Raw genomic sequence first — 11,133 nt, forward strand, 5'->3', positions numbered from 1 at the left:
TGGTTCACTGCAGCCTCAACCTCCTGGGCTCAGGTGATTTTACCATTCGGCCTTCCAAGTAGCTGGGGCTACAGATGAGCACCACCATGTTTGGCTAATTTTTGTACTTTTTGTAGAGATAGGGTTTCCCCATGATGTTGCCCAGGCTGGACTTGAACTTCTGGGCTCAAGGGATCCTCCCGCCGCAGCCTCCCAAAGTGCTGGGATTACAGATGTGAGCCACCGTACTCTGCCGAAGTAATTTTCAGTCAGTGCTGATTCGGATGTGGCAAAGCAAGCCCCGACGCGTTCTGCTGACCACTTTTCTGGAAAGCGGTTTGGTAGTGTGTGCTAAGATACTTTACAGTGTTCATACTCTCTAACTCAGCAGTTCTTCTCAGAAATCTCTCCTAAATAAGTAATTTCACAATATACAGGCTTTGTGCACCAAGTTGGTCGTCAGAGTGTTATACTGACGTTCTGCATGAGAGATGTGTCAGTAAGACACATACATGTACATTACACTTACATTTATGAATAGTTTTTAATAACATAAGGGAGATATATTTATTTTAATGCATGAAAAAGTAGGATATGCACTGTGTTCTCAAATGATGTCAACACTTTTGTTTGTTTATTTATTTTTGAGACGGAGTCTTGCTCTGTTGTCCAGGCTGGAGTGCAGTGGCGTGATCTTAGCTCACTGCAACCTCCACCTCCTGGGTTCAAGATATTCTCCTGCCTCAGCCTCCCTTGTAAACAATTTTAAAAGAGAGTAGAGAGAATATATAAATGTTAACAGTTAATGCTCAGAGGCCATAGGATTAGAGGCAAAACTTTATTTTTCTGTCTTTTTCCTTGCTTACAGTAGGTATTATTTCTAGAATTGGGGTAAAATGTGATTTTGGAAAATTTTTATTTTTTATTTTTGAAACGAGGTCTCACTCTTGCTCAGGCTGGAGTGGCGTGACATGGCCACAGCTCCTTGCAGTCTCGACCTCCCAGGCTCAGGCGACCCACCCACCTCAGCCTTCCTAGTAGCTGGGACTACAGGCATGCACCACCATGCCTGGCAAATTTTTAAAAATTTTTTATAGAGACAGAATCTTGCTGTATTGTCCAGGCCGATCTTGAACTCCTGAGCTCAAGCAGTCCGCCTTGGCCTCCCAAAATGCTGGGATTACAAGCTGGGATTACCACATCTGGTCTGATTTTGGAAAAACTAAGGAATATGGAGATAGCTTGGTGATAGAGACCCAGATGGTTTGGGATTTCTATTTTTATATAAGGTAAGAATTGGCTTTTTACTTGGATGACTTCTTTCGACTGGATTTCAGTAAGGCTGAGGGGAGGACTGGTGCCTTGGAGCGGGTGCTGATGCTGAGAAAGGGCCATGCTCCAGCCCAGTGCTGTGCGCCTTAGAGCACTCGTTGGCTTCCTCTGCAAAACCACCTTTGGCTTCGCTTTGTTGTGCTGGTTACTGTGTTTTGCTTCTGTGATAAGTCATCTGTGTTCATGTGCACTAGAAATTCTTCTAGAGCAGTGTCCCAAGAGACAGCGAAACCCCCAGCCTGGAGCCCACGGGGCCACCCCTCCATCTGCGCCTGTGTGTGCGTTTTCCAACAGCGAGAGTCCAGCTAGCCTGATGAGTCACGTGAGACGAGGAATGGTGGCTTAGGAAACATTCTGGATGTGCGTCATTTGCATATGACATTTTTCAGATATTCTAATTTAAATAAAGATCGAGGACCTTCGATTTTAATTCTAGCCTTAACTCTCTTCCAGGGTACAAATAAAAACTTTGACCTGGGAAATAGAAGTCACTTCTGACTAATTTTTCCCTTCAGAATTCACAGATGGATTCAGTGGAGAAGACAACAAATAGAAGTGAACAAAAATCCAGGTAATTAAAGGCAGCTCTGCCTTCAAGCAGCTTCATTGACTTCATCTAGCGTCTGTCGGGAGTCTGCGTACCTGTTCTTTAGTACCTGCAAAGGCCAAAGTGAAATGGAAATACTGGGGCATGAGGGAACCTTGAGGGCCATTTTCCACCCTTGACTTCAATGTAAGGAACATTCCAGTAGGCAGTTTTCTGCCCAGTCTCCAAACCAAGCAACATGTCATTAGAGGGGTCACGTCTAGAACTGGCAGTGTCAGGCTTCCTCAGAAAGAACTCTTTGACTACAGATGGACAGCAGGCTGTGTTTGCTGTAAAGTGAAGCACGATAAAGAGGCACTTACTGTAGAATGGTTTGGGAGTGGTGGGCGGCAGAAAACCAGCATTTGCCAGTAACTTTCTTATCCGTCACTGCAAGGAGGGGTCATTTTGTCATCATCATTTGTGTTCATAAGCTGTGTGCAGCTTCAAAGGAATGAAAATTGCTGAACTTCTGTTTCACAAATATGTATCACTTAAACATGAGCTTAACACTGGGCAACTTAAGACGCATGAGACACAGCTGTCCCACATCCTTTAAGGAATAAGGGTAGAACGTGAAATAAATACACGGAGAAGGATACACAGGCTGACTCCCCGCAGTGTAAGAGGGGACTCTGTGTGTGTGTGTGTGTGTGTGTGTGTACAGCACAAGGCCTGAACTCGCAGAGAGTTCCAGACTTTGTGTTTGCAATGTTTCCGCTTTGACTTTCGTTCTCTCGCTTCCTTGTTTTCAAGTAGAAAGTTTTTAAAAAGCCTCATCCGGAAACAGCCTCAGGAGCTGCTCCTGGTTATTGGGACTGGTGTCAGCGCAGCAGTGGCCCCGGGAATCCCTGCCCTTTGCTCGTGGAGAAGCTGCATCGAGGCCGTCATTGAGGCTGCAGAGCAGCTGGAGGTGCTGCACCCCGGAGACGTCGCCGACTTCCGGAGGAAAGTGACAAAGGACCGGGACCTGTTGGTTGTCGCCCATGATCTGATCCGGAAGATGTCACCTGTAAGTGTCAGACAAGTACCTCTGGTGTCTTGGGGACAGCTTGGTTCTGCACCAGGTTGGATGAGTCTGTGAACCTAATGTTAAACTCTGCAGGCCTAACTTGCTTTCAGTGTTCAGCAGAGTCAGGCTGATGAGCCAGAAATCCTTGAGTCCATTGGAGTGTCGTCTTTTAAAATTGAGGGAATGCCAGGCACAGTGCAGTGTGGGGCTCCTGAAGTAACTCCTATTAAATAGAGCCTGACTGTGTGAGATGGTCTCAGGGAGATGGTCCAGCTGCACTCAGTATGAACCTTGGGATTGTATGTTCACTTAGTAAAGGGATATCCCTTAGGCATGTTTGGTGTAAGCAGGCCAGCCATATTTCTTCAGATGACAAGTGCTTCCTAGAAAACATTTGAAGATGGGAGAAGTTCCAGCTTCTTTGTCTGCGGTGGAGATGATCTAGTCGAGGGGAGAAGCACTGATGATGCAGGAGCTATTCCTGAGTGAGGCCCTGGGGCCGATGGGTCTGGTGCAGGGGGAGGTGCGGCAGGCCATTGTTGTCCCACGTCAGCCCAGGTGTGGGCATAAAGGCTGGGAAGCTGGACCCTGTGGCTGGGGCTCTTGGCAGGTGCTGTCTTCTTCTACTCTTGTATTTACTGAAGAGGCACAGTCACCATCTGAGAGGAGGAGATGTTGGAGGTTTGAACAGAGGAGAGAGCAGGGAAAAGAGAGCTCGTCACCAAGGAGAGTGGAGAGTTGAGGTTGACTGTGAAAAGAGACCTTAAACCACATGGCTTCATGTGAGCACCTTTATACTTCCCACCTGGAGACCCGGGGGGGCAGCCCGAGGAGAAAACGGTGGCTGGGCAGGGCTCCTCTTTGCTGGCTCTGCCACCCTCAGCAGGCAGCTTCTGTCTGGTGCTCTGTGGGCAGCTGTAAATGGCATGCGTGCGCAGGGAGTGCGTGCAGGAGGGAAGCGCGGGGAGGGGAGGAAGTCAGGGCTTCAAGGGCCACCACCGAAGTCACATACACCACTTCTGTTTCATCTCATTGGCCAGTTTTACCTAGGGCTGCACCTAGCTTTGCCAGAGCTTGAGGAGTGTTTTTAGTTAGGTGACTCTGCCACACGTGGATGTTTTATTAATAAGGGACAACTCATCACAGGCCAGGAGTTGGAAATTTATGGCCTTGTTTGGGCCTGGTTTTACAAATGAGGTTCTGACAGGCAGCCACACCCTTTCATTTACTATAGTATGTGGATGCTTTCATGCCTCCAGGCCGAGGTGAGTAGTTAAAAGAGAGACTTTATGGCCCACAAGACCTAAAATAGTTCCTCTCTGGCTCTTACAGACAACTTCTGCTCACCCTTCCTAGGAAGGAGAAGGGAGGAGTTGAAGGGAGGGCAGGGAAGGGTAGTGGGGTCGCTGGGCAGCTCTGAGGGCCCTCATTGTCCTTCACGTGAAGAGAGGCCGTTTGTCTAGAATGAGAATCGTTTGTCTTGAAAACAGATAGTTGAGCGTCATTCAGCTCTTCTGCTCACTTTTGCGTGTTTTTGAAAACCTCCATCAGGAAGTGTTGAGGTGAGGCCGTCGACACAGCTGTGTTGAGAGTTGGAGAACAGGCACGGAGGAAGCCGAGAGTTGGTTGCATCAGGAATTCCAGCAATGCCAGAGAAGGGCGAGGGGCTTGCAAGTGTATTTGGGGAAGTTGTAGTGATCCATTGTAGACTCTAAGCTGCTCAATGGAAGAAGGCAGGACAGCAGGGCAGCGAGTGACTGGTCGGTGGTAGTGGGGTCAGTAGCTCACGGGCCTCAGTGGGCTTGAAGTTTCCCTGGGAGCCAAGTGCTAGAGAGGTGGGCAGATGGGAGTGGTTGGACAGGAGAAGCTGGCCCAGAGGTTCTGGAAAGGATCCGGGTCTTGGTGATGATGAGGCCTGGGGGGCCGTGGTGTGGATGGCTGAGATGGGCCAGGACCATGGGAGAAGAGTGATGGGTGGAATTTAGAGGCCATGATCCCAGGAAGAATCATCCAAGTGGACGTGAGAATCACCCCAAATTACGACAGCACAGCTGGAGAGACTCCAGGGAGCCTGGAGCCAAGCCCTCACCTTCATCCGTGCAGGGAGTGCAGAGGAGCTCCCCGGGAGGGGTCTCAGGGATGTGCAGAGCCAGGTCTCGGGTCAGGGAGAAGGTGAGTCTTCTCAGGAGAAGATGGAGATGTGGGGCTGGCTGACAGCAGACCCACTGGGGGCAGTGGGAGGGTTTGTGGGGGTGGGAGAGTCAGAAGGGCTGAGGCCATGAGTGGGAACCTGTGAGTCTTGGGTTTCTTGTGCCGGCCAAGCAACACGAACAGGCCCAGAGGGCGAGGGGAGGGATTGTGATGCCCAGGTGCCGAGGCAGAGGGTGATAGTGAGGCTGGGAGCCAGGCAGGGGGGACCCCGTGTCCTCCCAAGCCAGCCCCCGCCCCGCCTCTCTGTCCCCTCCAGCAAAGCTCTGCAGCATGGTTGCTGCATCTGCTGTTGCCAGCCCTTCTTTTTTCTCTTGAAGCCATGCCAGCCAGGCTTTGGCTCTCAAGGCCCCTTGGAGGCAGCTCCTGTCAAGGCCACTGGTGATCACTGAGGCTGCCTCTGGAGGCCAGGCCTCAGTCCTGATCCTCTTGTGTCTCTCAGAGTATATGCAGCACTACGGGCCGGGTGTGCTGGCTCATGCCTGTAATTCCAGCACTTTGGGAGGCCAAGGTGGGCGGATCACTTGAGGGCAGGAGTTCAAGATGAGCCTGGGCAACATGGCGAGACCTCGTCTGTACAACAAATAAAAAAAATTTTAGGCCGGGTACAGTGGCTCACGCCTGTAATCCCACAACTTTGTGAGGCTGAGGCAGATGGATCATCTGAGGTCGGGAGTTTGAGACCAGCCTGGCCAACGTGGTGAAACCCCATCTCTACTAAAAATACAAAAATTAGCTGGGTGTGGTGGTGCACACCTGTAGTCCCAGCAACTTGGGAGGCTGAGGCAGGAGAATCGGGAGGGGAGGTTGCAGTGAGCCAAGATCACGCCACTGCACTCCATCCTGGGTGACAGAGCAAGACTGTTTCAAAAAAAAAAAAAAAAAAATTAAAAAATTAACTAGGTGTTACGGCGTGCACCTGTAGTCACAGCTACTTGGAAGGCTGAGGTGGGAGGATCACTTGAGCCTGGGAGATCAAGGCTGCAGTGAGCCGTGATCGTGCCACTCACTGCACTCCAGCCTGGGTGACAGAGTGAGACTCTGTCTCAAAACATAAAATAATAAAATGAAAAATGAAATAATATAAAAGATGAAATTATTAGTTTTAAATAGAGTGAGCTGGGTGTGGCAGTGGCACCTGTGGCCCTAGCTACTTGGGAGGCTTAGGTGGGAAGCTCGCTTGGGCCCAGGAGTTGGAGGCTGCAGTGAGCCATCCTGGTACCACTGTGCTCCAGCCTAGACAACAGTGCAAGGCCCTATCTCAAAAAAAAAAAAAAAGAAAAGAAACACTGCCTCCCACCTCACTGAAGGTGCCATGAAGACACGCTGTTTCATATACCCCCGAGAAAGAGAAAACTGGGACTCTGCAGCGCTCAGGGAAAGACAGAGCCTTTACCGTGGTCTTCAAGACCCAGGTCATCTGCTTCTGCTGCCGACCCTTCCCCTCACTCCTCTCCTGCCTCAGTGGCCTCTTGCTGACCTGGGATGTACCTGAGCCATAACCTCAGTGCTGTGGCCCTTGCTCTTCCCTCTGCTTAGAACATTTTCCATGAGCCCTCACCTCCTCAGGGCCCTGTTCAGATGCCCTCTTCTCAGAGAGGCTTCCCTAGTGCCTTGGTCCTGTCCACCCTCCCCCGACAGCGCCTGCCCCGTCTCTGCTGTGCTTTCCCATGGCAGCGTCACCGGTGGCGTGCTACACGTGTGCATTGCCTGCCCCCTGCTCTGGAGTTTCAGTGCACTCTGTGAAGCCAGATTTTCTTTATTTTCAGCTGCTGTATCTCTGGCACCCAGAACATGGCCTGCTTAGCTGCTCAGTAGTTAAGAGCTGATGTTTTTGTAACTGTCATTCCACCTTTTTGTAGCGCACAGGCGACACCAAGCCTAACTTCTTCCAGGACTGCCTGATGGAGGTGTTTGACAACCTGGAGCAGCACATCCAGAACCCTCTGGTGCTGCAGTCGATCCTCCGCCTGATGGACAGGGGCACCATGGTCCTGACCACCAACTATGACAACCTGCTGGAGATCTTTGGGCAGCAGCAGAGCAAGCCCATGGAGTCTCTGGACCTGAAGGACAAGACCAAGGTACGGGCTGGGGCTGCGGGCAGCCACCGGTGTGGGAGCTCTGTGGTTAGGAGCAGCTTTCACTCATAGCAGTGAATTAATAATGAAGTAGCCAGGCGTGGTGGTGCCTGCCCGCAGTCCCAGCTACTGGGGACGCCAAGGTGGGAGGATTGCTTGAGCCCAGGAGTTCCAGACTGAAATGAGCTGTGATCATGCCACTTATTCCAGCCTGGGGGACAGAGTGAGACCCTTTCTCTTAAAAAAAAAAAAGTAGGAATGGGAGGTGGCACACTGGCATCCTCCGGGATACTGTGCTCCATCGGAAAACAAGACGCTAGGACGTAAAAGGCTGAGCCGGCCTCCGCAGGGCAGCTGGGAACTGATGGGGCAGTGTTGCGTGCATCTCAGGACTTCTCTTTCCTGCTCTTATTTTGTGTTTTCAGAGACAGAGTCTTGCCCTGTCATGCAGGCTGGAGTGCGGTGGCATAATCATAACTCATACTGCACAGCAGCTTTGAACTTGCGGCTCAAGTAATCCTCCTGCCTCAGCCTCCCAGAGGGCTGGGGTGACAGGTGTAAGCCACCAGCTCTGCCCAGCTTGCTCATATTTTCTTTATGTGTTCTGTCCTGTAGGTATGTAAGCGTTTCTCATCTGCATTTATTCATTATGGTCATTTGAGGAAATGTGGACAGTAAAGAAAATAATAAAGAAAAACAAAATCAGCCACAGTCCTATTACTGTGAATTTTTTTTAAACAAATTGCGATTGTAATATATGCAAAGATTTAATCCTGATTTTTTTCCTTTATATTATGGAGTGTGATTATATTATAATTATATTAGTATTATAAACTATATTACTATGTTCCTGTCATTAAGCATTTTTAAAAAGCATGATTTAAATGGCAATAAGATTATAATACTAAATTAAAATTGTTATCCTGCCTCTGTTGTTAGCGTATTAGGCCATTCTTACACTGCTATATAGGAAATACCCGAGGCTGGGTGTGGTGGCTCACGCCTGTAATCCCAGCACTTTGGGAAGCCAAGGCAGGTGGATCCCTTCAGGTCCAAGAGATCGAGACCAGCCTGGCCAACATGGCAAAACCCCATCTCTACTAAAAATACAAAAATTAGCCAGGCATGGTGGCACGCACTTGCAATCCCAGCTACTCAGGAGGCTGAGGCAGGAGAATAGCTTGAACTGGGAGGCAGAGGTTGCAGTGAGCTGAGATCACTGCACTCCAGCCTGGGCAACAGAGTGAGACCCTGTCTCACAAAACAAAAGAAAAACAAAAAATTCCTGAGACTGGGTAATATATAAAGAAAAGAGCTGTAATTGGCTCACAGTTCCACAGCTGTCTAGGTAGCATAGCAGCGTCTGCTTCCGGGGAGGCCTCAGGAAGTTTCCAGTAGTGGCGGAAGGCAAAGTGGGAGCAGGCATGTCACATGGCAACAGAGAGAGTGGCAGGGGGGAGGTGCCACATGCTTTTAAGTGACCAGATTTCTCAAGAAGTCACTATCACGAAGATGGCAGCAAGCCATGAGGGATGATCCTGCCTCATGATCCAAGCACCTCCTGCCAGGCCCCACCTCCAGCACTGGGATCACAATTCAACATGAGACTTGGGTGGGGACAAAGGTCCAAACTATATCAGTTAGCATGTATTTACAGTTACAAATAACACTACAGGGTCCTCATACTTTTATGTCCTATTTTCAAGGTCAATTCCTATAAGAGTTTTATGGTCAAAAGGTATGAATATTTTAAAGACTGATGATGTAAATTACCAAACTGTTTTCCAGAACGGGCGCCAGTTACACTCCTGGTAGCGGCTGTGTGTGGGAGTATCCATTTCCTGTATCTTGCCAACACATGGTGTTATTAAAAAACAAAATGAAATATGCTTTGTCCATTTGATAGCTGAAAATTTTCAACATTGATTTCTTCTATTACTAAAGGTTGAGCATAGTTTCACGTGACTATTGATATTTCTTTTGTGACACACTTGCGACTTTTCTGTGTCTGCTTATGTTATTCATAACTAACACTGCTGCCTGTGTTGTCTGGGCTGCCTTGTGGGGGAAGGCCCTGGCCCCGCTCTGTGTACAAAGAAACTGAATGACGCAGAGATGATGTCTCCTCCAGACGTCAGTGTCCGTGTGAAGGCTGGGCTCGGCTACAGCCCCTGCTCCCCTTCTGCATGGGGTGGTGTACACAGGGGCAGGGCCGCCTGAGGGGAACGGGGGGCAGGACCAAGGCACCCATTCCTGCCGGCAGTGCCATGAGGTAGACACCTGCTCTCTGCGTCTCAGCCACACGGTCCCCACTGCTGAGGCTTGCTGTTGGAAACAGACAGACAGTTGCATAAACAGAACTACCAGCTGGCTACCGCCCAGTGATGGCAGCAGGGCTGTGGGTGTCTGTGTCCCTTCCACCTGCTGCTGCACGGGCCCCGGGTGCAGACGACTTCACAGTGACCTGATGGGCATCTTTATCAGGTCCTGTGTTCTGTATCTTGAACTGGAAGGAATGTACTTAGCTATCTGATAAACACTTTTCCCCATATATATATATATATATTTTTTTTTTTCCCCTGGGTGTGTAGAAGTAATACAGAAATAGCAGTAATTAAAATATAACATATAACGTAGAAGTGAAAGTCCCCATAACCCAACTAAAGTAATCATTCTTAACAGTTTGCTGTAATCTCAAGTGTTAAAGACATTTTCTATGTAACTGTCTTTAAATAAGTTCCTTTTTTTTTCCCCCCCTAAGACGGGGTCTGACTTTGTTGCCCAGGCTGGTCTTGAGCTCCTGAGCTCAGGTCTTGGCCTTGGCCTGAGTAGCTGGGATCATAGGCATGAGCCACCACGCCCAGCTAAAGAAGCTCTTTTGCTATCACGGAACCCGCATGACTGGCACTAACAGCCGATCTTCTCTCAGGTTTGACAGGCGTAACTGTACTGTCGTAGGACGGGAATAACTGGGGCTCACAGCCGAGTTTCTCTTAGGTTTTGAAGGTGTAATTGTAAAGTGAAGCGTCTCTCTGATTCTTTCCAAGATAAGTTTAAAAACTATGGATCCAATTTCAGTATTTTCTTCTCTCTGTTTGAAACAGTTTGAGGATGTGTTTGTCTTGGCTTGATGTTTGGTAGGTCCTTGAGTGGGCAAGAGGGCACATCAAGTACGGCGTCCTCCACATTCACGGCCTCTACACGGACCCCTGCGGGATGGTGCTGGACCCATCGGGGTATAAAGACGTCACTCAAGACGCAGAAGTCATGGTACGGCCCGTCCTAATTAGCATCGGTGCGTCCTCTGGGGGATTCCTGGTGGCCACTGGCCATTGGCTGCAGTCGAGTGGCTTCGCAGGCTCCAGGCGTCTGTGCCCTTCAGGTCGGCCCTTCACACAGTTGCTGAGAGAGGGGCCCCGTCTCTTGTCCTCGTCTGTGTCTCTGGGATCCTGCATGGTGCCTCCATGTTGAGTAGATGCTTGGCGAACATTCGTTGGAGGAAGGAATCCATGATTGCTTTAAAAGCATAGATCTGCCCTTACCCTCTCCAGGAGCCCCAGCCATTTGGTAATTCTCACCTGCCCAGGTGTACAGTGGAACTCCTCAGCATGACATACAGGGCCCCGTGCAGTCTAGAATGTTGTCCTTATTCTTCCAGGCATCTTCTAGTCTGAAATTCTCTGCTCTCCTTCCTGTAGTTGCAAAGCTTCATTCTTGGCCTGGTGTAGTGGCTCATGCCTGTAATCCCAGCGCTTTGGTAGGCCAAGGCAGGAGGATCGCTTGAGTCCGGGAGGCAGAGCCTGCAGTGAGCTGGGATCACACCACTGTACTCCAGCCTGGGCAACAGAGCGATACTTCATTTCTAAAAATAAAAAATAAAAGTAAATAAAACTTCATTCTCTGTGAGGTTTTTCTTTTTCTTTTTTTTTTTTTTT

The 11,133-nt window shown here is 49.4% G+C and overlaps 1 protein-coding gene across 1 annotated transcript in view; it reads left to right on the forward strand.

Annotated features, from left to right (window-relative positions):
- The window catches only part of FAM118A (family with sequence similarity 118, member A), a 23,580-nt gene that overhangs the window by 2,039 nt on the left and 10,408 nt on the right, over positions 1 to 11,133 (forward strand). Inside the window, exons 2-7 of the mRNA XM_011984032.1 lie at positions 1,077 to 1,268; positions 1,518 to 1,671; positions 1,827 to 1,882; positions 2,657 to 2,909; positions 6,980 to 7,201; positions 10,340 to 10,468. Coding sequence (XP_011839422.1) covers positions 1,836 to 1,882; positions 2,657 to 2,909; positions 6,980 to 7,201; positions 10,340 to 10,468 — 651 coding nt within the window. The 5' untranslated portion in view covers positions 1,077 to 1,268; positions 1,518 to 1,671; positions 1,827 to 1,835. The remainder of the gene's footprint in view (positions 1 to 1,076; positions 1,269 to 1,517; positions 1,672 to 1,826; positions 1,883 to 2,656; positions 2,910 to 6,979; positions 7,202 to 10,339; positions 10,469 to 11,133) is intronic.

Source organism: Mandrillus leucophaeus, unplaced genomic scaffold (genome assembly GCF_000951045.1).
Source record: "Mandrillus leucophaeus isolate KB7577 unplaced genomic scaffold, Mleu.le_1.0 Scaffold26, whole genome shotgun sequence".
NCBI classification, from domain to species: Eukaryota; Metazoa; Chordata; class Mammalia; order Primates; family Cercopithecidae; genus Mandrillus; species Mandrillus leucophaeus.